The sequence below is a fragment of the Ammospiza caudacuta genome, chromosome 19, assembly GCF_027887145.1.
Source record: "Ammospiza caudacuta isolate bAmmCau1 chromosome 19, bAmmCau1.pri, whole genome shotgun sequence".
Classification (NCBI taxonomy): Eukaryota; Metazoa; Chordata; class Aves; order Passeriformes; family Passerellidae; genus Ammospiza; species Ammospiza caudacuta.
The window spans coordinates 2884222-2909447 of NC_080611.1; the positions used below are offsets into that span (position 1 = coordinate 2884222).

The 25226-nt window shown below is 46.0% G+C and overlaps 1 protein-coding gene across 3 annotated transcripts in view; it reads left to right on the plus strand.

Moving 5' to 3' along the window:
• The first annotated feature begins 75 nt into the window (after window positions 1-75).
• Window positions 76-25226, plus strand: part of TMEM104 (transmembrane protein 104) — a 43641-nt gene continuing 18490 nt past the window's right edge. Inside the window, exons 1-8 of one of the 3 annotated variants that reach the window (XM_058817262.1) lie at window positions 76-110; window positions 1356-1480; window positions 3267-3388; window positions 5285-5366; window positions 6255-6357; window positions 6748-6828; window positions 11174-11273; window positions 12044-12152. In XM_058817262.1, coding sequence (XP_058673245.1) covers window positions 1436-1480; window positions 3267-3388; window positions 5285-5366; window positions 6255-6357; window positions 6748-6828; window positions 11174-11273; window positions 12044-12152 — 642 coding nt within the window. In that variant the 5' untranslated portion in view covers window positions 76-110; window positions 1356-1435. Of the gene's footprint in view, window positions 111-1151; window positions 1194-1355; window positions 1481-3266; window positions 3389-5284; window positions 5367-6254; window positions 6358-6747; window positions 6829-11173; window positions 11274-12043; window positions 12153-25226 lie in introns of those variants that run through there. The other 2 variants (XM_058817264.1, XM_058817263.1) reach the window with 2 other exon arrangements.

A 25226-nucleotide genomic window follows, 5' to 3' on the forward strand; every position in this document is an offset into this window, starting at 1 on the left:
CCCCGCGAGCCTGTCACGTGCGCGGAAGGCCCCGCGCTCGGGCAGCGCGTGCGCCGTGAGTGCCCCCGCGCGGCCGGGGGCGGGGCCGCCGGCACGAGCCGCTGGCGCTGGTGAGGGGCCGGGGGTCCCGCGGGGCCCGGGCGGGACGCGGCCCTCAGAAGGGCTGTGGGGCGGCCCTGAGCGGGGACAGCGTGCGGCGAGCGCCGGGAGGGGGCTCGACGGGCGGGGACAGGCCTGGGGAGGGTCCTGCTGCGGGCCGGGGTGTGCACCGGAGCGGCGGGACCCGGGCCTGGGGAGAACGTCCCGGGGTGAGGCGGGGGCTGCCGGGGTTGCCGGCGCTCTGTGGGGCCGGGGGAGTTCCCCCGGGGAGGGCAGGGGGTGCGAGCAGCGTTCCGCCTGTGGTGCAGGCCGGGGGAGGGCCGGGGAGCTCTGGTGCCCTCGGGGCTCCCGGTGTCGGTTTCCCCCGCCCGGGCTGGCCCCGGCCCCGGCCCGGAGCGTCCGTTGTCTTTCTGCTGGCTCCGTGTTTACCAAGCTTGGCTTCAGTGTTTTGAGCCGAGGTTTGCTGTAAAAGGCGGTGTTTGATCTCTCCTTCTGAGGCTGGTCAGTTGTGACCTCAGTGAGTTACGCTGCCTGATTCTTTCCTGACATTCAGCGTGGGTGTACAAGCTTCTAACTGGGCTTTGTCGTGGAGCTCAGCTTGTGCTGATGGTTTGTCCCAGCTGGTGGGGCTGAGTAGGAGCACATGTAGAAGTGTGAAGCCCTTAATGCAATTATGGCTAATTATTGACACAGAAACCTTCCAGAAGGCTTCAGTTCCTCCATACACGTCTAGTTTTTTAGAAACAATGTAAAGCTTCCCAGATACTTCTGCTTTGGAAATGTTGGTGCATGAAAAACATCTTGGTGTGTCTTTAATAGGTCCAATATTTTAATTTGTCTACTTATTTCTGTACTTGAATTTAGGAGGAGAGACTTTAGGCTGGTTATTTGATTTGTGGGAGGCACATGTTTGCAAGGAGTAGTAGCTGCATGAGAAGCAGCAGTTTGAGATCATCTGCAAGGCGGTAATTTTTCCTCTTGAGGTTTTAGTTGTCTGGAACAGCCCCTCTGGCTGTTTGGAGAAGATGAAGTTTGGTCATCACATGCTGTGGAAGGGCAGGGCCTTTTGGTTGCTTTTAAACCAGTTTTAACAGGTACGAAAACTTCTCACAGGGTACTGAACCAAGTGGGGTCTGTCTGAAGGGCAAGATCCTGCTGAAATCTGTTCAAATACCAGAAAACTGATGTGCCAAAGCTAACTTGTGAGTTCTTCCTTTTCCCAGCAAAGATAACACAGTGTTATAATGTTTCCCTAGGTTAAAGGTGGCAGAAGTTGCAAACACCCTTCCACAAACACCCTTCTGGCTTTGCTCTGGGCTTCCCCTCCCTCTCCAGGATGGCAGGTGGCATCACTGACACCGGAGAGCTTTACTCTCCCTATGTAAGTTCTGCTCCTTGTGCGTTTGGTCACAAGATTCTTTTCAAAATCCTCCTTCCTCAGCATTTTGCTTGCAAATCCTACTTCCTCATGGACATAACCTCAGCATTTCAGGAGATTATGGGGGTCAAAGGTGCTTAGTGTTTGTAGTTATGTGGGGTTTTTTGACATCACAGGTGATTTTTCATAAGGTAAAGGGATGATGTGTGCTTGAAGTATAGATCTAAAAGTGCTAGAAAGAGCTTCATGTCCCATACCAGCTCTTCATCCTTCTGCCCACTTTCTTACATTTTGTTAATGTTTTCATCAACCCAAATTGTCATTGGAATAGACAGGGGGGACTTGGACATTGAAACTACGCCACTTTCTTCCTTTTTGTTGCTTTATGTAAACATTTTCCCCTGAATTGCTCGAAGCTTACTTAGCTGCAGCTGTTGCAGTAATTTGTTTTCTACCACTTCAGTGGAAGTGAGTAATTTAGAGGTTTCTTCCCTGTAATGTGGTGTCCTGTGCAACTGCAGAGCCAATTACTGCTTTCCTATATTACTGGAAATACCGGTTTTCATAGCCACAAGTCTTCACAAAATGTCAGCTTTTAAAAACACCACTTTGTAAACGCTTTTTTTTTTTTTTTTAAGTCAACTCAATAAATTTAGAACCAGCCCAGAAATCCATGTATTGGATTTTAAATGCTTTAAAATTTTCATCTCCCTGTTAATGATTCGATGTAGGAGAAGTGGATATTAGGCTGCAGAAATAGGTCACAGCTGAGAAAATGGAGAAGACACTAACTGGGATGTCTGGACCCTCAAGGATTAGTGTCACCTGCTCTTACATTGTTATGCTGGTGCTGCATGAGTTTCCTGGAGCAATTTCAAAGGCTGAGGCTCTCCTCTTTCCCTGAAGATGTCTAACCTGGCTGAACGTTCCAGGCACCATTCTCATTTCTGCTTGACCAAAGGAGAGTCATGGCTCTGGAATGTTCAGCAAAAGATGAATTTGCTGTGCTTATGCCAGTGAGAGCTCTCAGGGTCACTGGGGAGTCGTTCTCCTGGTGTTAATTGCTCCACACCCAGAAAAGTCTGCTCATACACTGCTCTTTACTGGTTTTCTCTGGAGGACTCTGACCTATATTAAAAAAAAGCCCCACTAAAGCACAACAACTTTGGCAGCTTTTGATCTTTAAGTGAGCTAAATTCTTAGCCTGGGGGGTCCTGTCCATGTGCAGAGTTCTCTTTTGTCTCTGGACACTGAAAAAGCTCATTGCCAGAGAAGATAAAATTCTTTCCCTTCAGGAAGTAAAATCCTTTCTTCACAATATGCTCAGCTTCTTACTGGTAAAATAGCAAGCAGGCTTTGAATTAGAATTCTTTTTGGATATTTCCTGCTTGACTGAGAATAAAAGGTCCTGAAAGGTACATAGCCATAACTGCTTGTGTTCAGGTCAGATAAAAAGGAGAGACCCCTACCCACAGCACAGACCTTCTGGTAGAAGGCAGTGATTTGAAAACAAACAAATCTCATGCACTTTATAACTTTACAAGCTAGAGAGAAAAAATATAATCTAAAATAATTAGAAAATGGAGGGCAATAGCTGTTTCTCCAGAAATGTGCTGACACCTACATTGTTCTCTTTGGAGTTCAGTCCCTTCCTCCAGGTATTTCTCACATGGACTTGTTCCCACCCTGCTGGCTCAGGAATTGCCCTCTCCATTTAAATCAGGGTGCATGTGGGGTGTTTTGGATGATTCCTGCACACTCTGATGCTGGATCATGTGGCTGATTACAGGTTGGCCTGGTGTACATGTTCAACCTCATTGTTGGAACAGGAGCCCTGACCATGCCCAAGGCCTTTGCCACAGCAGGGTGGCTCGTCAGCCTCGTCCTCCTGATGTTCCTGGGATTTATGAGGTAGGATGTGTGTGTGTGTGTGTTTCTGTCTGTCTGTCTCTTTAGGGGACTGGGAGGTTCAGCTGGGTGAGGACACTGCAAAGACTTTTGCTGTTTTCCTGTGTGCTCTGTCCCTCTGCTCCTCGAGTGTTGATTTCTGCAGGGGTGTTGCCTGAGTTGGAAGGATGCACTTCCTGACTCTCTGGTACATCCCATTTCCTGACTGATGGGAAGGACTTTTCCTCCAGTCCAGAGTCTTGTGGGACCTTTATCCCCTCTACCTTTCTGACATTGTCCTCACTGTGATACATTCCATGCTTGCCTCTGTCACAGATCAGTTCCCCAAACACCAACCAGGTCTCAGGTGGCACAGGGTCAAGTCTTTGCTTTGTGACCTGCAGATGTGTAAGCTTTCTCTTGGCTTCTGGCAATGCCTTCACAGCTGAAAGAGTGTCAGGAACACAAATTCCTGTATAGCCAGGCCTGTCTTAGGCCCTTCAGACCTTTGCTGCTCAAGACTCTGGAGATGGTCTTCTGTTTGTCACACTGGTTCACTGTGAGCTGCTGCCCAGGTACCTCCCTGCTGGAGCAGCAGGTGGAGCTGAAGGCTGTGGATGCAGCACTGATTGCTGAAGAGTTGCTGCTACAATTGCCATCTTCTGGTGGGCTGGGAATCCCTGCTTGCTTCTTGCTTGGCTTTAAAACAAAATAAAACAAAACAAAATTCCCTCCTGCCATTTGTACAAATGGACTTTTGAAGTGCCAGCCTTTTCAGTAAGCAGTTCTGCCAGCCTGAATGTGCCTTTGATTTGGAGGCAGAGCTTTTGGCATCTGTTCTGTGCTGCTGTGCAGGGAGACTGTATGGTCAAATGCTTGTGACTGCCCCACCTCAGAGCTGGGTGCTGCAAAGGCTTGGTAAAATGATATCTGTGGGGTTTCCAGTAACTGGGAGCTTTAGGAGAAATTCCTTTTAGCTACGTTTGTTTAAAAGCATAAATTCAGCATATGGAATTCAGCACCAGCAGACAATCCTTCAAGGTCAGCAGGAGAGCACAAACCTCCAAAGCTGTGTACCAGAACTGCACTGGATTAAGCTCAGAAGGCACAGCTCAAAGTGCTGCATGCCTGGGGAGCTCTTGCTTTTGTTCTGGTACTTGGGACTTCCTCATGCCCACTGGGCACCTTTGGCACAGGAAAAGCCTGGGCAGAAATTGCTACACAGGCCTCAGCACTTCCTTTTATTCTTGCAAAACTCATCTCTTACTTGAACTCAATAGGCAAGTCCAGTTCCTGAAGTAGTGAGAAACCACTTTAAAGCCTTAAATAAGATTGATTTGAGGAGGTTTTAAAATTTATTTATTAATATTATAGGACTGGTTTTAGCTGAGATAATGATATTCATTCCATCAGTGTCTCCCTGGACAGCTTTTCCACTGGCCTCCAGCATTTGCCTGCATGTGTTATGTGCTCCTTCTTATATTGTTGCTTTGCTTCTGATGCCATGTGTAAGATTCTTTAAGGGACCAGAGTATCTTTGCTATGAGCTTCAGAGAAGAGCTGGGTTTGTCATAGGTTCTAAAAAGAGGAAGGAAACTTGCTTTCTAAGAAAGATCAAAGTTCTCTTGCTGTCTTCAACCCACAGGAACACCAGGAATGTGCCTTCCAAATATCTAAAATGTCTTACTATATCTGAAGGTGTGTTATATTGTGATCTGCTTGAACACCTGAATCTCAAGAGCAGAAGGAAGCAATAAACTGAGATGAAACACTGTCAAAATAGTGTGTGGGGAACTGGCAAAAGGACAGTTTTGGTTTGTTTGTTTTCTCCTGCAAACAGATGGGAATTTTTCTCCATCTCTGTTCAGTGACAGTTCTTGACTATTACTGATGATATCAATTGAATTCTTCTCTCTGTAGCTATATGACTACAACCTTTGTGGTGGAAGCCATGGCTGCTGCAAATGCCCAGCTGAGATGGAAGAGAATGGAAAAACGCAAGGTTTGTGTGGGTTTAATTTTCCTTTTCCTCCTGTTGTTTTATCACGTAGGATTTTCCTGGCATTCCTCTGCATCTTTGCCTTGTCTTGTTACTAACTCTAAGGAAATAAATTTCTACTGTACTTAACTTTGCCAAATAAAATATAGCTGTTAGTTCCCTGTGGGGTTGCTTATTAAAGACAGGATTTTCTGCTCCTGCTTTGAAAAATCTCTTGTGCTGTTCACATTTCTTACTGATCACGCTCTCCTTGCCCAGAAACGCTGCTCAGTGAATGTGGAGAGGTGGCAGCCAATATATTGGTGCTATTTGGAGTGTGCTGAGGACTATAAATCCTTGCTGATCTCAGGTCATTTAACTGGGACAGGCTGGGATGTCCTTGCTGTTGCTTGGGCAGTATCCCAGGTTGTGGACAGTTCTGAATTATGTCCTTGGCTGTGAAACTTACTTGTGGCTTTACTGGATCAGAGGGAGGCATAATTGTTTGCACTGATTTAGACCCCTGGCTTGGTGTTAGTGGGATGGAGTTAGGAACTAGACCTGCTTGTGCTAGCTAAATATGCTTGGGTTACTTTTTTCCTCCCAGTTCTGCAACGCTGCAGATCTTCCTGAAGTTTCTAACTTCCTTGTGCCACTTATCATGACATGAACTGGGCAGTGTTGCTGTGTGTGTGACCTGGGGGTGGTACATGTCACTCACTTCAGCCTGCTCTGCTGGTGTCCTCCTCTGCCCTCCACAGCATCCTCTGGGTTCCCTGGTATTGCCTTTCCTTGCATGTCCTCCCCTCCTGCTTGGGATCTTCCTCTGAGTGTCTGGAAGTAACCATGACGTGGGGTGGCACAGCCTGTACTGTGGGTAGCAGATATCTCAGCAGTGATCTCTTCATCCAGGAGGATGATGAGGATGAGGATTCTTCCTCTGGAGTGTCTGACAGTGATGTTCTCCTCCAAGATGGCTACGAGCGAGCAGAGACACGGCCTATCCTGTCAGTTCGTGAGTACCCAGTTCATGCTTTCACTGCTGTGAGGCCTCTCCTCTGCAGACACTGTTCCAGTGGGCTCCTCTGTCCATTTCACCCTTAGTTCCACATGCTCTCATCCCAAAGTCCTCAGCACTTGTAAGATAAGATTCATTGAGAATTCAGTTTGCCTTCTGCAGCCTGATAAAGATCTTTTCCCTCTACGTCAATAAGATGAGAACATCTTATTTTCTAAACACCTTAGACTAGCTTCAGCAGAGTAATTGGCCCAGTGACTCTGCAGCTGTGGAGTTGTACATACTGTCCTTCAAACTGCTGCTAGAGGTTCCCAAGTATCCAGGTAACCTGGCCTTAGGGCTTACTGGAGGCACTGGTTGAAACACTTCTTACTTTTTAACTTGCAGAGAGACGTGGCTCAGCCAATATCTTTGAAATCACTGAGAGGGTGGAAATGGGCCAGATGGCTTCCATGTTCTTCAATAAAGGTAAGTGATGAACATTTTCCAAAGTCCCTTTGGGTCCTCCTGCATGTTTTGTGTATAGCTGTTCTGTAAGTTTGCATGCTTCTCAGTGTGGGTTTGCATCTTAAGTTTGTGATGATTCCACCCAGATGTGCTGTTCCTTCTCACTGTGGACTATATTCATCCTCCTGTGTGGTGTTTCTGTAAGGTATTTTATGGGCCAGGTGGGCCAGAACCTGCTGTGGTGGGCATGGAACCAGCCAAACATGCAGGTTATGGGAGCAGCCTTGATAAAGGCAAGTGCCTTTTCTGACTGCAGTTCACCTACCTCTGAACTGCATGTGTCCTCTGTCATCTCCACTTTCTGAGGCAGTAGGGCCCAGCTGTAATGTTTGCCAGTTGCATTTTGGTTGTAGCATTTGAGAATAAAGCATTCAGGCTTCTCTGAGCCTTGTAGATAGCAGCCTGAAGGAAAGAGACTTCTGATAGGAGCTTCTAGGAATTGTCTGCCTCTGGGGAATTATTAAGAGAGCTGGGACACAAACTGCTGAAGAGGTCCCTGCTGAGGATGTGATAGGCAGCTGGCTTGTCTTTTTGCTTTTAAATGTCTTGTATGCCAGGGAGCAAACTTGTAACCCTGCTCTAATAAAGGCCCATCCATTGCTGCGTGTGATAGAAATGCAAACCACAGTGATGAAGTTTCTGAAACCTGGAAAGCAGGACAGTGAAATGCTGTGCAGAGCCAGAATATCATCAGACACCATGGCTGTGCAGTTTTGAGCCTGTCAGGCCCCATTTTTTGTGGAAAGTGATGTTTTCCCTTGTTCACTGGCTTGCAAAGAGGTAATGGAAGGCTGGGTTTTTTCCACTACATTACATCAGTGTTGTACCAGTGTAAAGCTGTTGCCTCTGAAGGACAGCTGGGCTTAAGGAGTGAATATTCTTTGAACTTTATTTTTTGCTTTTAAAGTTAATTGAAAAAACTTTTAAATTTTCCTGCATGCCTCTTCTGGGATGTTGTAGATTTGAATCACTTAGGACTATCAAAATAATCCACCTTGGACTAGGCTGCCACATTTTTAGTCAGAGAAGTGAAGTGTGTCAGAAACATCTTGTTCCTGGTTTTGCCTGTACCACTGAGTTGTTATGACCTGAGGCAAGTTTTCTTGCTTGTTTGCTCTGCTGTGTGTAAAATATGGTGAACACATCCCTGTCTCTTGATGCTCCTCTGAGGAGTAATATTTGAGAAGTACTTTGAGAGCAATCATGTAACAGGGTTTAGCTGTATTGCTGAGGATGGGGATCACAGGAGTCAGAGCATTCTCACTGAGTTTCAGGAGGCCCCTTCTCTGCAAGTGCTTCATAGGGGAGCTGGAAAGGACCCCCAGGAGCCAGGCAGGTTCTGGGCCTCTCTGGTGCTCAGCCAGTAGAGGGTGCTGGAATCTGTGTCCTCTCTCCATCAGCACTGATGGAGCTTCCGAGCAAAGTGAAATAAACTGCTTAGTACTCTTAAATCTTAATCCCTCTTCTTAATGTTGCTTTAGCCAGAGTTATCTGATTTCTGTGTTAGGGATCCTCCCCAGGGTCTGCTCAGCCCATCACAAGGGATGAATCCATCTGCAAGAAGGTGGCTGGAGCAGCTGCAGGCCATGGCCTCACCCTACTTGTGACTTCCAGATGGGGTGAGGTGCCCACAGCAAAGGACCTGGGCAGGTGTAGTTCATGTGCTGCTTTCCCTGTGTCAGGGCTCAGCAGTGAGGCTCCATCCCTGTCACTGGTTCAGAGACACCCTCTGTGGGGCTCCATCCCTGTCACTGGTTCAGAGACACCCTCTGTGGGGCTCCATCCCTGTCACTGGTTCAGAGACACCCTCTGTGGGGCTCCATCCCTGTCACTGGTTCAGAGACACCCCAGTGGCTGCAGGGACAGACAGGTGAAGAACCTCCCTCTGCAGGTCCCTGCTGAGGTGCTCCCTCCCCACAGCTGCACAGAAAGGCCTTCAGCAAGGGCAGCAGCTCAGTGACCACTTAGTGCTGAGAAACTGGGCCACACTGGGGAGTTCCCAGCTCCAAGCACCAGCCTGTGAGGTTTCACAGCTGGCAAATGTCTGGGTGTTTACTGATGATATACAATGTATGGATCCAAACCCAAGGTGATGGAGGGCTTTGCAGCCTCCAGAGGGAAGGCTGATGAAAGCTGTGCAGTAGACCTCAAAACCCCTGATTTCTAGTGAGTTCTCTGCTCCTTTCCCTTGACTGATTTTTATTTTCAACAATCTGACAAGAGTTGAATCTGCAGTCCTAGGAGGTAAGCTGGGGATAAATCTCAATTTCAGATTGTCTGCTTTCTTAAAGGGAGCTGACTTAGGTTTAGGCTGTGAAGAGACTATGTGCTCTTTTGAAAGAGCTGGCTCTGAGAAACTACTTTTTTTTCTTGATTTGATTTTTTTACTTTTTAATGTTGGGTGCTTTCTTCTGGAACTGAGCAGTCATTTATTGCAGTAATAGATTCTAGGCACATCTATCACGCTGTGTCCTCACAGGAAGTAATTGCCTTTTTTTTTTTTTTTACCTCGTTTTGTGCCAAGTAATGAAAGTATTGATCAGGGAGGGTCAGCAGCAGTTTATAAAATAACTGATGTTAAAGTCTTCCTGTCTTGGAGAGGAGTGTCACCTGTGCTTCCTGCAGACAGAGAGGTCTGCAATGGAATGGGGGTGCTGCTGAGGCTGAGCTGGTCATGTCAGCTTTATTTTGTGTGTGTGTGGGGAGGGGTAGCTGAGTCCTGAGACCAGTCACAGATCCCAAAACAGAATATCTGTCTGAGTCTGTGTAGCCCTCAGCTTTGTGTCTCTGCAGCTTCTGTCCTATATTAGGTATTTTTTAAAACCTTCAACCCTTCTTAATGGGAAATTGGAAAAGACTGGTTGGTAGTTTGTTGCTGTCTCCAGAACAATGCAGAGACTCCCTAACTGTGAAGACATCTTTCACAGAGCAAGAAAACAATGGCAGAGCTATATGGAATGATCTGACAATTTCTGTAGCAAGTCCATTTGTCTCCAGAAACAACTCTAGAGCACTGATTTAGTGTGCTACTGTACAGAAGCAGGGCAGCTGATACAGCCCCTGTCATGCTAAGCAGGCTCAGCATATAGAATAATTTATTTAAACAAAGGAGAGTGCCTAATCATGTTTCCTGACATCCAGAGATCCAGGGGCAGTATGATAGCAGAACATGGCAAAGCTTTGCAGCACCCAAGCACTGTAGGAATGAGTCTTCAGTCCTGCAGCAGTGTTGTCCTTGTTTGATAGTTGTCACAGCTGTGAGTGTGAGGTTTGCTCAAGCTGCACTGGGATTAAGCATCAGGTGGCATCACAACTTGAAACTATGGGCAGGTTTCTTGAGCTGTTTTCCTTCAATGTCAACTTCCTAAATTAAATAAATGTGAGGCTTTTATTCTGTAACTCATCTGACTCTGAAATAAATTATCTTCCAACTTGTTGGTGAGATTTATACAGACTTGCTTGCAAGAAGAGAATCCTGGAGTCTCATCAAGCATTTCTTTATCCCTTTAGATTTTAGCTCTTTAAAGTGGTGTCTTCTTGTGCCTCAGTAAGGTTGATCTGTGCACCCAGTTAATTTGTGTAAGATTTTCTTTTAATCTCATAGGTGAAGGCAGGGCAAGCTTTAAATTAAAAATAATTTTTAAAAAAGCAGAAAAAAATTATCCCAAAAAATGAGTAGGGGCAGGAACATGTACAGTGTATATGTGGTGGCATCAGGGTAAGTGGGATGCAGAAACAGTTTTAAAGCTTTGCAGGATTGTACCTTGGTTCAAGTTGCTAGTGGTAGGGGATCTCCCAGAGCAGCTCCAGTTCAGCCCATTGCAATCTGAGCTCTGAAGGGCTAAATCCCTACAAGTCCATATTGTGAAGGTCCTGCAGGTTTGCAGTCAGAGGATTTGGAATCAGCAGAGCCTAGAAACATTCCCTCTGCATTTCACTGTGTCAGGCTGTGCTCACACTGAGAGCATCACCCAGATGTTTGCCTGTGGCTGTTCAGAGCTGACAGCTTTGTCTGGCAGGTGACTTATGTGAGACCTGTTGGTCTTGACTGCAGGGTGGGCTCGAACTAGAGGGTTTATTTAGTGTCAGTACCAGGTATTGAAGGTGGCAGAGTGGAGCTCTGAGACCCCTCATGCCCCATCAGTTCCTGTTCCATGGTAAGTTCCCTGAGCTTGGGTGGTTTGCTGCAGAAACCATGGAGGCAAATGGTGATTTAAGATCTTAAAATTTTTGTATATTTGAAGTGCAGAGAACAAGAGTCTCTGTGTACTCTGCTGAATCTGGACAATATTTTCTTTTTCTGCAGTGGGTGTCAACCTCTTCTATTTCTGCATAATTATCTACCTCTATGGAGACCTGGCAATCTATGCAGCAGCGGTGCCAGTGTCCCTAATGCAGGTGACCTGGTAAGTGTGCCTACTCCTGAGGGCTGTGTGCTGCCAGGGAACAGGGCAGGCTTGGGCTTTGGTGGGGTGATAAGTCTGACTAGGATCAGCTGTACTTTCCAAAGCATGGGGTGGAGAAATGACTCAAGGACAGCTCATCTCTTGTGGGTGGGTGGTGAAGTTGTTTTGTATTCCCCACCTGTGTGCCTGACTGCAAAGTAGCTGACCTGATTCCAGACAAGTGCTCAGGTGTGCAGTGTTTCCAGCACGTGCAGACATGAGACTTGTTGCTCCATAGTTTGATTGCAGTACTCTGCAATATGTTGCCTTCTCTCTCCCTTTGGGTAAGAGTTGAGGGGTGTGATGCTTACTAAGCCTGAGGCCAGTGGGTGTTGTTGGTACGTGGACTTAGCTCTGCGCTGGGAGTGGTGCCTTTCTCAAAGAAACAGATAATATATTGGTTTGATCAAATCTGGGCTGGATTTGTACTTCAGTCTTAAAAATGGAAAACCTCAGCGATCCATAAAAGATCTAAGCTCACCAGCTTGATGATTAAGTGGCAAAACTTGCAAAAAACTGCAGGCAAGCCAAGAATTTGCCTTTAAACCTCTGGTTTAAGGCAGTGTAACTCAGCAACTCGCTGTGTTACGCTGTCCAGAAAATGTCAGGAAGTGAATGTGACCAGGGACAGAGAGGAGGATTGGCCTCCTCTCATTCTTCTTTCTTGCAGGAGAGGGGAAGACATCTGCTAGGAGTTAATTATTCTCTTTTGTTTCTCCCTCCTTTCCCAGCAGTGTCACTGGCAACCATTCTTGCAGTGTTGGAGACAGCACAAAGTACAACGACACGGACAAGTGCTGGGGGCCAATTCGAAGGATTGATGCTTACAGGCTGTATCTGGTGAGCTCCTGCAATTGGGATGACCACTGTTGCCATTTAAACTCTGCTTCTAGTGCACAGGGAGGTTTTTTTCTTGTAGAAATTACGCAGTTCAAGTGAACAACAGAATATTAAACTTTTGGTTCTGTTTGACTTTTTTGCCGAAATACCCCCTCCCTATTCTTGGTGACATGGCTGTGTTTGAACTTGTTGGCCATCAGGATGGTTCTTATGGTTTTGAGTTTGAGTCCTGTCCATCTTGGTGTGTAGTTTTATATTGCTTAAGCAGGTGAGATATTTTTGCCAAAGTTTTTTTTTTCAGTCTAGCTAATTAATATTTGCTTGGGGGTAATTGTTGTCAAGATACTGAAGTATATCAAACTCACTTGAGTGCTTTAGAATATAAAATACCCAGAGTTGGAAGGGACTCACAAGGATGATTGAGTCCATTCTTTATGTGAATAAAATTGTTAATGCTGCAGGAGAATCTGCTGCTTGAAAGATGATGGAAACAACCACTTAGATAACATCCAGTGGTGAACACTGCCTTAGTAATAGCTTTGTCTAGTTCAGGATTGTCTATTGCATCTAAAGCTGTGCTGGGGTTCTGCTCTGACCCCAGGGTTTTTCCCAGAGGATGATGAACATGGCTTCTGTAGAGCCTGGGGAGTGCTGAGCGCTTGGATTTGGAGACAGATGTCGGTAGGGCAGAATGGGAGGAGGGAAGGATGCTAGTGCTGCACAGTATGGCTTCTGTTAAGGGTCTCAGTGAGAATTTTAAGTAAAAGGAATGAGGGTGGCTACGTGTATGCAGAGAAATCCAGAGGTAATTTTAGAGTCAGTACATTTTGGAGATGCAGTGGATCACATCCAGTGTCACTGCAAAAGTAAGAGCTGGGCCTCAGAAATATTAGTGAGTGTCAAAAACTAGTTAATTATTTAAGAAAAATATTATTGCTTTATTAAATTCTGTCTTGGTCTGTTTCTTTAAAACTTCTAGAAGATTGAAGATTTCCTTCCTGAATTTCAATAACTCTCCCTGACCCAGCAGAAGGAGCTAGTCAGAAAAGGCAGACATGCATTAATTACTGCCTGTGTCTCTCAGATATTGTGTCTATAATTCATGAAGATAATTGTTGTTAGGACTTGCAAAATTAAAAAAATTAAGACTCTGTAAGCATTAGACTTGAAGTCTGTGTACATAACTCTCAGAGGAGCTTTTCCCTCTGCTTGTCTTGTGGATTTGGAGAATAAATATCTGCAAAGTCTTGCTAGTGGTTAATCCTTTTCTGCTCAGTAACTGGGATGAGGCTTCAGTGTTGTTCTCTACGCCCTCTTAGGTGGAGGGTGGGATTGTTTGTGGGAGAACAGACCGGTCTGTAGTGGGTTACTGGTGGAGGTCAATTCTCACAATCACTATTTTCAGGATACTTCTGGGTGTCAGCATTATCTCTAAGTTCTGCTTTTCTGTTAAAAGTCTCTAATGCTTCTTACTGGGTGAAGCTGGGAGTAAACTGGAACTTGTTCTGCCTCCAGCTCTTCTGGTCCCACTCCCTGTTTGACCTGTGTGATTTCATTCTCCAGAAAACAGAGAGGATGGTGACCTCTTTAGAGAGGGATAAGAGATGTAATAATTTATAAAACACTCAGATCACAGTACTGACCCTGGCTTTGAGTTTGGGCTGCCTCCAAAGTGGCTGTGCTGGTAAAAATTTTTCCCACTGTCCTGTTTGTAGCGTGGACAACTAGTGACCAGTTGAGCTCTCAAACTTTCTAAAAGAAACCTGGGGGAGGGGAAGGGAGGGCAAGGAAGTCATTTGACTTCAAGCAAAAAAAAATTAGTAGTAAACCATTGTGATTATCTCTACACATTTTGTCCAAGCTTCTTATGTATAGAAGTGGAGTTTTGAACATGCCAGGAAAGCTGAAACCTGCCTGTCTGAAGGGGAAAATGCAACATGAAAGTGAGGAGGGGAGAGATGCATCAAGAGCACAGCTTCTCTTGGTCCCAGGAGATCATACCCATAGAGAACTATTCTCTTAACTTTCTATTTTGAATTCTTGCCTGATGGAATAATTCAGGTTCCACGTTTGAGTGGACAAACAAGGTCTCTTTTTGCAAACAAGTTCCCCTGTGGCAAGGGGACAGATGGACACTGTGATCCCAAAAGAAAGCAGCTGAGTTTTGGATCAGCCCTTTTGTCCTAGATGCCTGCTTCTAGTTTTCCTACCTTATCTTAGTTCTGTATTTAAGTTTAAGTGATCCAGGAGGAAGATGTGTGGATGTAACTGAAATGTCTTGCTCATTGCAGTGAAGCAGTTCTCTGGAAGTAGTGTTATATTTCATACTCTGTGCATGACCCTACAGAAAACCTATTTTGGAGGAGAATAATCTATTTGAGGTTTTCTGGACAAATGGTGCCAGTGGGAGCTGCTTTGTGCCAAGTCCCACCAGTCTGCCAAAGACCCGTGCTGCCTTCCTCCTGTCAACTTTTTCTCTCCCAACACTGTGTCTTCTTTTTGACAAAAACCATTTCAAACATTGACTCTTCAAGCTGGGGATGAAGAGAGGAATAATGGCTGACGTAAAAATCCTTTTTCATGCCTTATTGTCTAAAAAGGCTTCTGGAAGCTGTCTCTGCTCTGATTACTGTGAATGGAAGCTGAAAACTATGTACATAATGAGAATATTTAGACAGATTAAATTCTTCTCTTGAGACTTTCTTGTCTGTGCAGCATCTTTATTGCTGCTCCAAGATTTCACACCTAAGTGTGTCTGCAGAGTCTTCAGAGACCGCTAGGCCCCTATTAACCTTTGTCTGAACAAATGGTTGTCTCGCTTCTTGTTTATAAATTGCTTTGGAAAATAAAAACTTGCAAAACAAATAAGTGAAGGCAAGTGCAGGAAATATGTAAATAGACTTCTGCTCCTGTCCCATCACCTGCTGCTAATACTTACCTCCTTTTTGGGACCGTAAAAGACCTGGGAGGTTTGAAGGGTGAGCCTTGCTATGCTGTTCCACTCCTGTGAGGGCCAGACCCTGCAGGACAAATTTTCTTCCACGAAAGGTGTGTGTTGGGCAGCCCAGCGACCTTGTTTGAGGCAGGCAGTGATCACAGTTAAAGCAGATCGATGGCTTTCTATCTTTGCTTCAGACCCATTACCACCCTGCCACGTCCTCAACAGCTGGAGTGACTCCCAAGTCCCTTGGCTGTCTCTGGCAGTGCTGAGGAGAGGGTCACGTTCTCTCAGTGCTGAATTCACACTTCAGTGCAGCTGCTTTATCATGCTCTCTGTAGGTTCCACTGGGCTGTGCTGGGGAGGTCGTGGGGACGGTGCAGCAGATTTAAGTTTCAGATCTTTCATTGTAACACTTCCTTCTTTCTGTCGAAGTCATGTGGGAATGTGATATGATAGTCCCTGTTTCTAGAAAGCGGGTACTGAGATAAATAAGAGATTAAATCCTAGGGATCAGCAGCTATTCAGAGTGTCTGATCCAAACTGTGTTCATGACCTGGCAAACAATGCTTCTGTTCTGCACCAGGGCAGCCGTTGAGGCTGAAACCTCTACTCTGTTCTCAGCCCTCCTCTTCTGGCAATCTGGGACACGGTGTCTTCCCATGATGGAAAGGAAATGGCTTAAATTCTCAAGGGGAGCCATGTGCCTTTCAGAAGAGGCACTGGCACAGGTACTCCTGGTAGCCTGGCTCGGTAGAGCATCAAAGCCACCAGGTGCATCTGTTCTGTCTGAGTCTCTGTTGGTTTTTTTAGCTGCTTGGGAAAGGGACGTGGCATCCGCTTGTGCCGGTTCGCAGATGCTGCAGTATCGCAGGCAGCCCAGCGGGTGCAGGCCAGGCGAGGATGGGAGCGCAGATGGTTTAATGGAGATTATCCCAGTTGGAAACGTGCTTGTGCAGTGAATAAAATGAGCGGGCTCACAGGCGCTTACTGTCCCTCTTCAGGAGGGGACAATGTCACCCCGGCCCGATGCTCTGATCGCTGACCAGAGCGGGGCCGGGCTGCAGCTGCAGGAGGCTGTGCAGGGGGAGGGGGTGCTCTGAGGACACACGTGCTGCTGTAGCATTGCTGGGGACCGGCAGAACTTAATCAGCAAATGCAGAGGCTGAACTGATAAGGGTTGATGTGGATCCCGTCGGCCTCGGCGCGGTGCTGCCTTCCCCAGCTGCAGGCTGGGGTGCTGGGCTTTGTGTGCCTGCTCTACGTGCTCTGCTTCCCTCCACGGCATTTCTCCTTCCTGCCTCTGCCTGTGCCCTGCTCTGGGTAAAGGTGTCTCAGATTTTTATTGTCAAAATAGATCTTTCCAAATGCATTTACCTGCACTGGGGCAGTTTTAGCAGCTTGTTTGGTACACGATGCTCTTGTGGCCTCTCAGTCCATTGTTGGCTTCTGTTGGTTTCTCCTTTTTTTGGGTTGTTTTTTTTGTTTTGTTTTATATTTTGCCTCCCAGCAGTGATATGAGAGGAGCTCTCAAGGCAGTACTTGAACATCCATGCTTGATCTAAGCTGTCTGTTTCCAACTGGGAGCTGGAGCAACAGAGCTGGAGCAGTGCTGCAAGCAGAGTGCTTCTTCCAAGGGCACCTGGGTTTTCTCCACCGTTCCCTTTGCAGCAAGTGCTTTTCCTCTGCCCTGCCTTCCTCAGCTGTGCCCTGCAGCAACACTCAGTAATAAATGGGTCACAGCTGCTGTCTCCTGGATATTTATTCTTACAGGTCTTAATGTCTAGAGACCTTGAGAACCTGTGGTGGGGAGGAAAGCTGCCTCAGAGTTAGGAGCTGGACCAGGGAGGGCTGATTTCACAGCACATCAATCTAAAAGGTTTGGAGCGCTTGTCCTGGGCTCCCAGAGCAAGCCAGTAAAAAGGAAGGAAAGCTGGTGGTAGTCTATCCTGATGGTGTGAAGTCATTATCTTGTTTAAAGAAATTGCTTAAACTGTAGCATTGTTGTGTTCTAGGTTACTTCAGCTTGCAGTAAGGGTGCAGCAGGACTGGGGCACTATTAGCTTGTCACCCTGCATATCCTATAAGAAGTTATTCATGGTAAGGCCTTCTTGCCAAAAATATTGCATTATATTCCTTACCACAAATGCTTTGATGTGGTTTACTATGATACTGATATAGAAATATAAATAAATGTACAAAAAAGGCAGCTGCTACTTCTGTGCATAAAGGCAGTTCTGAAAGCCTTCAAAATAAGAAAAAAGCTTTTCAGTAGTCCACAATGTTGTGCCATTTCTGTGTGTACAGGGCACCTGAGTTTTGAAGCATTGCTGTGACACGAGAGGAATTAGTACTGCATTAAGTATCAATATCAGTAGGCCAAATTGTTATAGGTGCCCCTGAAGTACAGCTTTGCTTGGCTAAAAGCTGTGTCTCAGAGGCTGACTGGAGTCTTCTCATGCCCCTTGTCTATTCAGCCTCCAAAAAGTAAGGTCAGTTAAGTTGTTGCTTTGGTTTGAAGTGGTTGAAGAGGGATAGGAGCCAAGTTCTGCTAAAATAAATGGTGTCTGGATGTGGGATGTGAAGGCAAGTCTCAACTCTTTTTATTGTGCAACTAATAGGTTGAAATTGGCACACAGCCTTGTTAATATGGCATAAATCCTTCCTCCTTCATCCTGGTCCGTTCTTCTGTGGACTCACCAATAAATCCTTTCAATTGCTTGCTCATCATATGCCTGTGACAGATAAACTGGCTTTACTGGAGGTTGCCACACTCCTTGTGTTTCCTAATGCAAAGGGATCTTCAGATAATAACTGGACTTGTGAAACAGAGGTTCATCCTGAGCCATCAGGAGGAGGCAGATGAGTGTGGTGTTGTGGAAATGAAATATAAACTTGTTGTGCCAGTGACCTAAGAGCTGGAGTTCAGCTTCTGATGGGTGATTTTTCTTGCTTCCTTGTAATTGATGGCATTTTGAGTAAAAGAAATACCAGCCAGAAGGCAAACACTGGGTGAGAGAATCAGCCTTTGGGACCAGACTGAAGCAACTGCAAGACCACACTTTGAAGCAACTAACATTAATGGATTAGCTTGTCTCTTTTCACTGGGAAATCAATAGTGCAGGGAACTGGAATGTGTTTTCTGTACAGAGCTGTCTGTTCACTTCACAATGAGAAGTGTGTTTTCCTAAGTGGAGCTTGGGTTGTGCTTGTCACTTGGATGCTGACCAATTGTGTCTCTCTGGTACCTCCAGCAGGCTCCAAGGGCTGTCTGGAAGGGAAGGGTGCTGTGGTGCTGCAGGTGCTACCAGCCCTTCAGAGAAGCAAGGTGCAAGAGATGCAGAGATGCAATGGGCAAGGGCCATTAGTGAGCTCAGACACTCTTGGCTTCCCCAAGGAAGAATGTCCTGTACACTTCAGTGCTTGGTTTGACTTAGTGGTGTTGGATGGTGGTCATGAACCTTGGAAACAAACCAACTAAACAAACTGGGTGAAGCAGTGACTTTACATAGATCTCTGTTTGCTTTTCTGCAAATTCTGCACTTGGAAGCTCACCAGAAGTGATGTTGGGCTCAAACCACAGCCCTGCTGCACAGCACAGCCACCCTGCCAAGGCTGAGAGGCCATGCTGCTGCTTTCCCTGAATAAAGCTGTCCTTTGGAGTCAGCTCACTTGGGCAGCAAGGCACCAAAGCTGACACTGTTCTCTCCTGATACTGGAGACCAATCTCTCCCGAATAGGGCAGGTGTCAGAACTAATCTATGTGATCACCCACTCCCTACACTGAGTGGTAAAGGTTTAAAAAGGGCCTTTTAAAATTCCTTTCTTGGGCTAGGATGTTCCAGCAGAGCCACAAATTTTAGATTTTCAGAACACTGGTAGAAAATAAGTGATAAATAGATTTCCCCTGTGCAGTGTTACTTTCTGCAGTGATTGTGACAGCATCCTAGGAACCAGAGCTGAAGAAGATGTGTTAAGTCAGCTAAACAATCCCCTGGGAAATGCAATATAAGCCTTTTTCTCAACAGCATATTTTCCAGTATTCTGTTTGGTGCTTTAGCACCAGCATTGTTTTTAAACAGAGGTCTGACCTTGCTGCCTGCCTGATACACATCATTGTTTTCATCTAGTAAGACAGCAGTCTTGATCTCTCATCCCCTGAAATTACACTTAATTCTTTAATATACAGGTAGAAATTATCAGGACTGCAGAACTGTGCAGTTCTGCTGCTATGAACATTATCAGAAGCTGTGGAGGAAAGCTCTGGACAGACCCATATATCTTTTTACGCCTAAATAAGTCTGCAACTTAACTCCATCCTAAATTGCACTGTATGTCTGAGTGAGATCTCTGACGCTGTTGTCCAAAAATGTGGATTTTTGGACTACATCAGCAAATCCCACACGTAGCTCATGCTTCTGTAAGCAGGACTATAAATACAAATAATGCAGCTGGGATTTATCTTGTAAGTTGAAGTTGGTATAATGCTCTGGGGCAGAGCTGGTCTCCCAAGCCTGTTGCACCTGTTTGGTGTGCACTGTGCAGGGAAGAAGGCTGGAAGTGAACAGACACCCCAGTAGCCCTGGGCAACAAGGCTTTATCTCTTCCTTTGTTCTAAGTAGTTTTAAAGTGAGAGACTTTCCTTCCCTTCAGGCAACTCCTGCATCACCCAGTGGGCAGGATGATGCTGCCCCTGAAGCTACATCTTCCAGGCAGCTGGAGAATCCTGAGAAACTCAGCTGAGAAGTTTGTAGGGGAGAAAAGTAGGGAGAACAAATAACAGCTTAGTGGTGAAAGCACTGCTGGTGTTGTGGCAGACAAGGGCTTAGTGGCCGTCAGGAACATTCATCCTTGCTGAACCCAAGTACCTCCTAACCCTGGCAGCTTGGAGCTTGACATGTTTGCAGGGCCCTCTGTGCATCCATGTCATGCTGGTCCACATCTCCCTTGCTTTGTGCTGTCTAACCCAGGGGCTTTTGTAGTCAATATAAATATTGTTGTGGTTGCCAATGCCCTGCCGGGAGAGGCTACAAATATGCAGGAATCTGGGGCTGTGTTTGTGTATAGAGATGATGCCCTCACACTTTCTTGGAGCAAACTCATTAATCTCTCATACCATGCTAATGAACTAGGGAGGCAGAGAACAACTCCTCAAGGTCACCCAGTGTCAGGAAGGAGGAAAGCTCCACTTTCATATGCTGTGGGAGATCAGAGCAAGCTGGTGGTGGGGGGTACAGCCAAATTTGGCTCTGCACCTCCTCTGCTGTCCTTCCAAGTATCACAACCCAAGCATTCAGCTCTCCTGCATCTATCCACTTTGCTGCTTCCCTCCTGCTTGTTCAGATGCAATTAGGAGATGCAGAATAAGGGGGAGCCAGGGGTCAAGGAGGCGGTAAAGTGATTACAAGATGCTGCAAACGGCTGTGCCATAAATACTCCAATGATGAAAAATTAGATGCCAGTCACCTCGGGGTTATTGCTGGCCTCTATCTCTCTCTTGTTGTGAAAAATGATAATGGAAGTGTATTTACCCCAGAGAGTGTAAGCTTGCCGCTGGCTGTGATCCTGCACACCCCAGGTATGCCAGGAACAGAATCCTTGCACCTAATGACTTTCTGAGAACACTTTGTGCCTGAATTCCTTCAAATTAAGTGGAGAAAGAACTGGTATTTCAGGGTATTCCTTCCAAAGTGGAAAGTTCCTGGTGCTCAGAGATTGACCAGCTTCAGAAACAGGCTGGGGCCCTGAGTAAGGATAGGGAGAGGAAAGGAGAGCAGCACCCTCAAGTGCTGCCTTGCTGTCCATGTGCTGCTTCTGCCTTGGCCTCCCAAGGTCAAGGTGCTCCATGTGGAGGCTGCTCAGTTCACAGCTGGCTTTTGGTGTGTTGGATCACCAGCAAGATCAGAGCTTAAGGAGCTGGAATGACTACACTTTTTGCTGGGTGGGCAGTTAGAATCAAATGCTGCTGCTGGGCTAGAGCCTTTGAAAACTTCTAGATAGTATTCTGATCCACTGAAGTTGGTATCTTTGGGGATGCAAGCTCTTCTTTTCATCCCTTGCAGGAGGTCTTCCATTTTGGAAGAGGCATTAGGATCACTGTGGCACAGGAACTGTAGAAGGCAGCATCCAGCTTAAAGGGTGCTGTGGGTGAAAGACCTCTTTGCTACACTGGCAAAAACCACCCTGGCAGCAACCGAGGTCTTAATTCCTGGAGGATGCCTCCTCCCTGCCTAAAGGAACAGGAGAAGAAGGTGGGTGAGGGCTCCTCAGTGCCAGGAATGTGCCTGATGTGAGTTATGATTGTAGAGCTCTGCCAGGTGTCCCGAGAGCAGCGCGTTAATTACCGGAGCTGCTGTGGCAGCTGCCTGCTGTACCCAAAGCATAACTGCCCTTGTTTCTTCAGCTAAAAATATTCCTTGTGGATTGGCTGGTGCCTGTGGCCTCCCTCCATTGTGACTTCCTGACTCTGCAGAGGATCTGGAGGTTAAAATCCCTCTTGCCTCTCAACTTCTTTGAGCAATCCTTGTTCTGTGGCTGGTTTATCTCTTTTCAACCAACTTTGAGCTTCATAACAGCTTGTCTGCTGATAACTTACTGCCTATCAGCACGGCCCCTGCTGCAGCCCTGCCTCCAGCCTTGAGAGGCTGTGGATTTTCAGCTTTTTTTTTTTTTTAGCTCTCTAAAAAGCTCCTTCCTGAACAATCAGACTCTTTCCATGTATTTATATTTGTACTGTCCGCTGCAAGGGGTAAAGCTTTACCAGGGAAAGCTTGGATTGCCGCCCTTGCTGATGGGCCATCTGGCTCTGTAGCTTGAGATATGAGCTCATGTAGGACAGAAACATGGCCTTGTCACCCTAGTGAAGGGGTTGAGAGATGGCAGAGGGGGACACCACACTCAAGATCCTTTTCCCTTAAGGTGTTTTAGCTGAAAAGCCCTGGGGCCCTGACAGGAGTAGCTGGAGCCCACCTTGGGGTAGCACTGCAGTAGCCACAACTTGAAGTGGGTATAGAAGAGCTTGCAGAGGCTGCAGGTGTGTGCTTGGGGGAGCTGCAGGTAGGTCTGAAATGCCATGAAGCTGTTTTCTTTATCTAGGAGTTCCAAACAAGAGTGGGGAATGCGCCATGCATTTAACATTTCTCTCCAAAGTCAGCCCTAAAAATTCCCTGAGAATGTGAACAGAACACCAGTTCTTAAGGAATTACGAAAGGTGATAGGTCTGGTTCAGTTTTCCAACCAGTAATAAAAAACCTCTGACCTGTGCCCATGCCAATAAATGCAGGTTTGCTTTTTGGACTTCTTTTTCCCTGCATGTGACACACTCTAGTGGAAAGCATCTGAGGTGGGAACAGAGTATCCCAGTTCCCTGACATCTTGTTTGCTCTCTGTACTTGCGCAGTCTGGTTTTGTTGGATTGTTTCATCTGTCCCTTCTAGTGCTCATCTGAGTTGTGAAATAGCTCTGAGCTCAGGGATGTCTTGCAGAAGCAGAGCAAGTGTCAGAGTTGCCACTTCTGACAGCATGTAAGAAATGTCTGCTTTTTCCTGCCGTGCTCAAGGAGACTTTCCTTGCATCTGAGCACTGAATCAAGCAAAGCTTCCTTTGGGAAGTGCTCATCCAGTCAAGTCTGTGTCTTATTGGTGTCAGGCTTTGCTGTGGGAATGTTGTGTACCCACAGTCCAGTATCAAGCACTCAACGCTTGGCTTCCCTGCAAAAGTGTCAAAGTCTACCAAGGAGAGTGATCCATTTTATTAAACCAGTGACTTTTTTATGAGCTCTTATCTTACCCCTCTTTAGAGTAGGGTTATTTGCTGTGCTCTTGTGGGGCAGCAGTACCATTGCTCAACAGCTGTGAAATCTAAACATCAGTATCTGCAGAGATGGAGCTTGATACCATCCTAAGGTGAAGTTTGTCTGAGATGTTGTCACTTCTGCCACAGGGAAGCAAGAACTCCAAGGAATTATATGGTTTGGGGTGGGTTGTAGGTTTGAATGAGAGTGTAAAAAGCAGGGAGGAGGAAAGGAAAAGGTGAGGTGGCTGGGGACCCAAAGGGAGATTGATATCTAAGGAATGAGTGCTACAACACCTCTTCTCCATCTTCACATTAAAACCGAGGGATCATTGCTCTGTTATTTGAAACTTAGTAATTTCTCATTGGTATGATAGCCCTGTGCTGCACAAATGATTTTATTCAAAAACTCTTGCACTTTTTGCACTGCTTCTGGCACGTTTGTTGCGTTTAAAAATCATGGTCTCACTTTGCTCAGGTACATACCCTGCTTCCATGCAATCTTTCTGAAAGTTTCAAGGTTCTGAATCAATAAGAAGCAATAACTACTGTTTTTAATTTGCTACTTGGCAAGCACCAAAAACAGATGCAATTCTTACAGATGAGTTTGTGTAGCATGAAAACAAGCAAGTTCTGATGACAGTTATGAATGGGGCTGGTTTTTCAGATGGTCCTCTTGCAAATGTATGCAGGCACTAGCCATAATGCTGTAACCACTGTATCTAATACATGAATCAGCCACATTTTGGATGCTAATTGTGCTTCCTGAGCTATATTGGCTGCTGCTGTAAAAGCCACATGCTGAGCAGCAGATGAAAGCTATTGAACTGTACTGGTTCAGAGTGATAGATGGACCCTTCAGGTCCATAAAGACCCCGTTTGGTCAAACAGCCCTCTGACTGGCTTAAAGCATGTTTGTATGGTCTGAAAGGCTCCTGGCATTAGCTGGCCATCCCTCAGTGGTTAAGAGCTGTCTTGGTGGTCCTCTTGGCTGCAACTAAGCTGATAAAAACCAACCAGATGTCCTATTAACGCTTGATCTTACTCTTGCTTTTAGAAGATAATCCAATAAACAAGGTTACGTAACCAAGTTTTAACATAAGAGCTTTAATAAAATATACTGTTAGAAATATATAAATATATATAAAAATATATTCCAGGCAACGGTAAGCCCTAGTTAGTTCCCCTGTGGCAAGAAGACTGGAGTTGACCAGCCTGCTTTTTCATTTTGAGATACCGAGAGCTGACAGGTGCAGAGGCTGGGAAAGTGGTATCAGCTGAGTTACAGCTCAGGGAAGATCCCAAACCTTGGTGCCTGTGTTGCTGTGGCTTGGCTTGGTGGGAGGAATGGATTTGAAGACCCTCCCAGGGGTTGAGCAAGCTGGTGTGCTGCTTGTGGCTCCTACTAGCCTGCAGGGAAGAGTGTAATTCAGGGTGACAAGCTGCTGTTCTTTCTTCTACCCTCACTGGTTTCTCATTTTTGGACTGGAAATGTCAGTAAAGGCAACAAAACTACAGTCTTTTTTAGTCCTTAGTGTGCTGGATTTTCATGCTGTTTTTTAGCAGGAGAAAGGAAGAAAAAATAAAAAATTTTGCATTTACTTGCTGTGTGTGGGTTCCACATACCCTCCACTATGAGCCTGGTGATTTACCTGGCCTTTCCCTTTTAATGGAGGAGCTTGGAGGGAATGAGGGAATCATTCTTAATAGCCAGCCCTGTGCCAAAGCACTGTAATGGTTTCTCTCTGCCATCCTGTGAATTTAGACAGCAGTTAATAGATTCAGTTCTCCTCCTTAGCTGAAGGAAGCATTCCTTTACCCTGTTTCAGTTTAGTAATGAATCACCCCCCTATGCCTGCTTGTTTCTAATAAACCATTTCACTAGCAGAAAAATCTTAATCAAAGTAGACTATGCCCATTCTGCCTTGGATGGGTTTATTTGCTGAATCTTAGGAAGAGGATGATAAACTCCTAGAAAATACCTCAGCTGACTCAAGAGGTGAACTGGAAAATTTGGGAGGGTTTTTTCATGTGCCAGGGCTCTGTATATTTGACTTTTGACAGGGCTGACTGGTACAGTTTTCTATGTAGGTTTTAGGTTGTTTGAATTACATGTGTAATGAAGTACTTTGTGAATTATTTCCCTCTGGGAGAGACTGGAGCTTGGAAAACATCAGATAGAAAGTTTGGGTATATGTCTGAGGTGCTTATTTGGGCTTACTTTTTCCTTAGGGAGAAGTTATGAAACTAATTAACTTAATGGGTTGGAAGAGGATCGAGGTGTCTGGCACAGCGAGGTAGAGGAAGTAGACACTCTCCTGCTAAGCACTGTGGTCTCTTCTCAT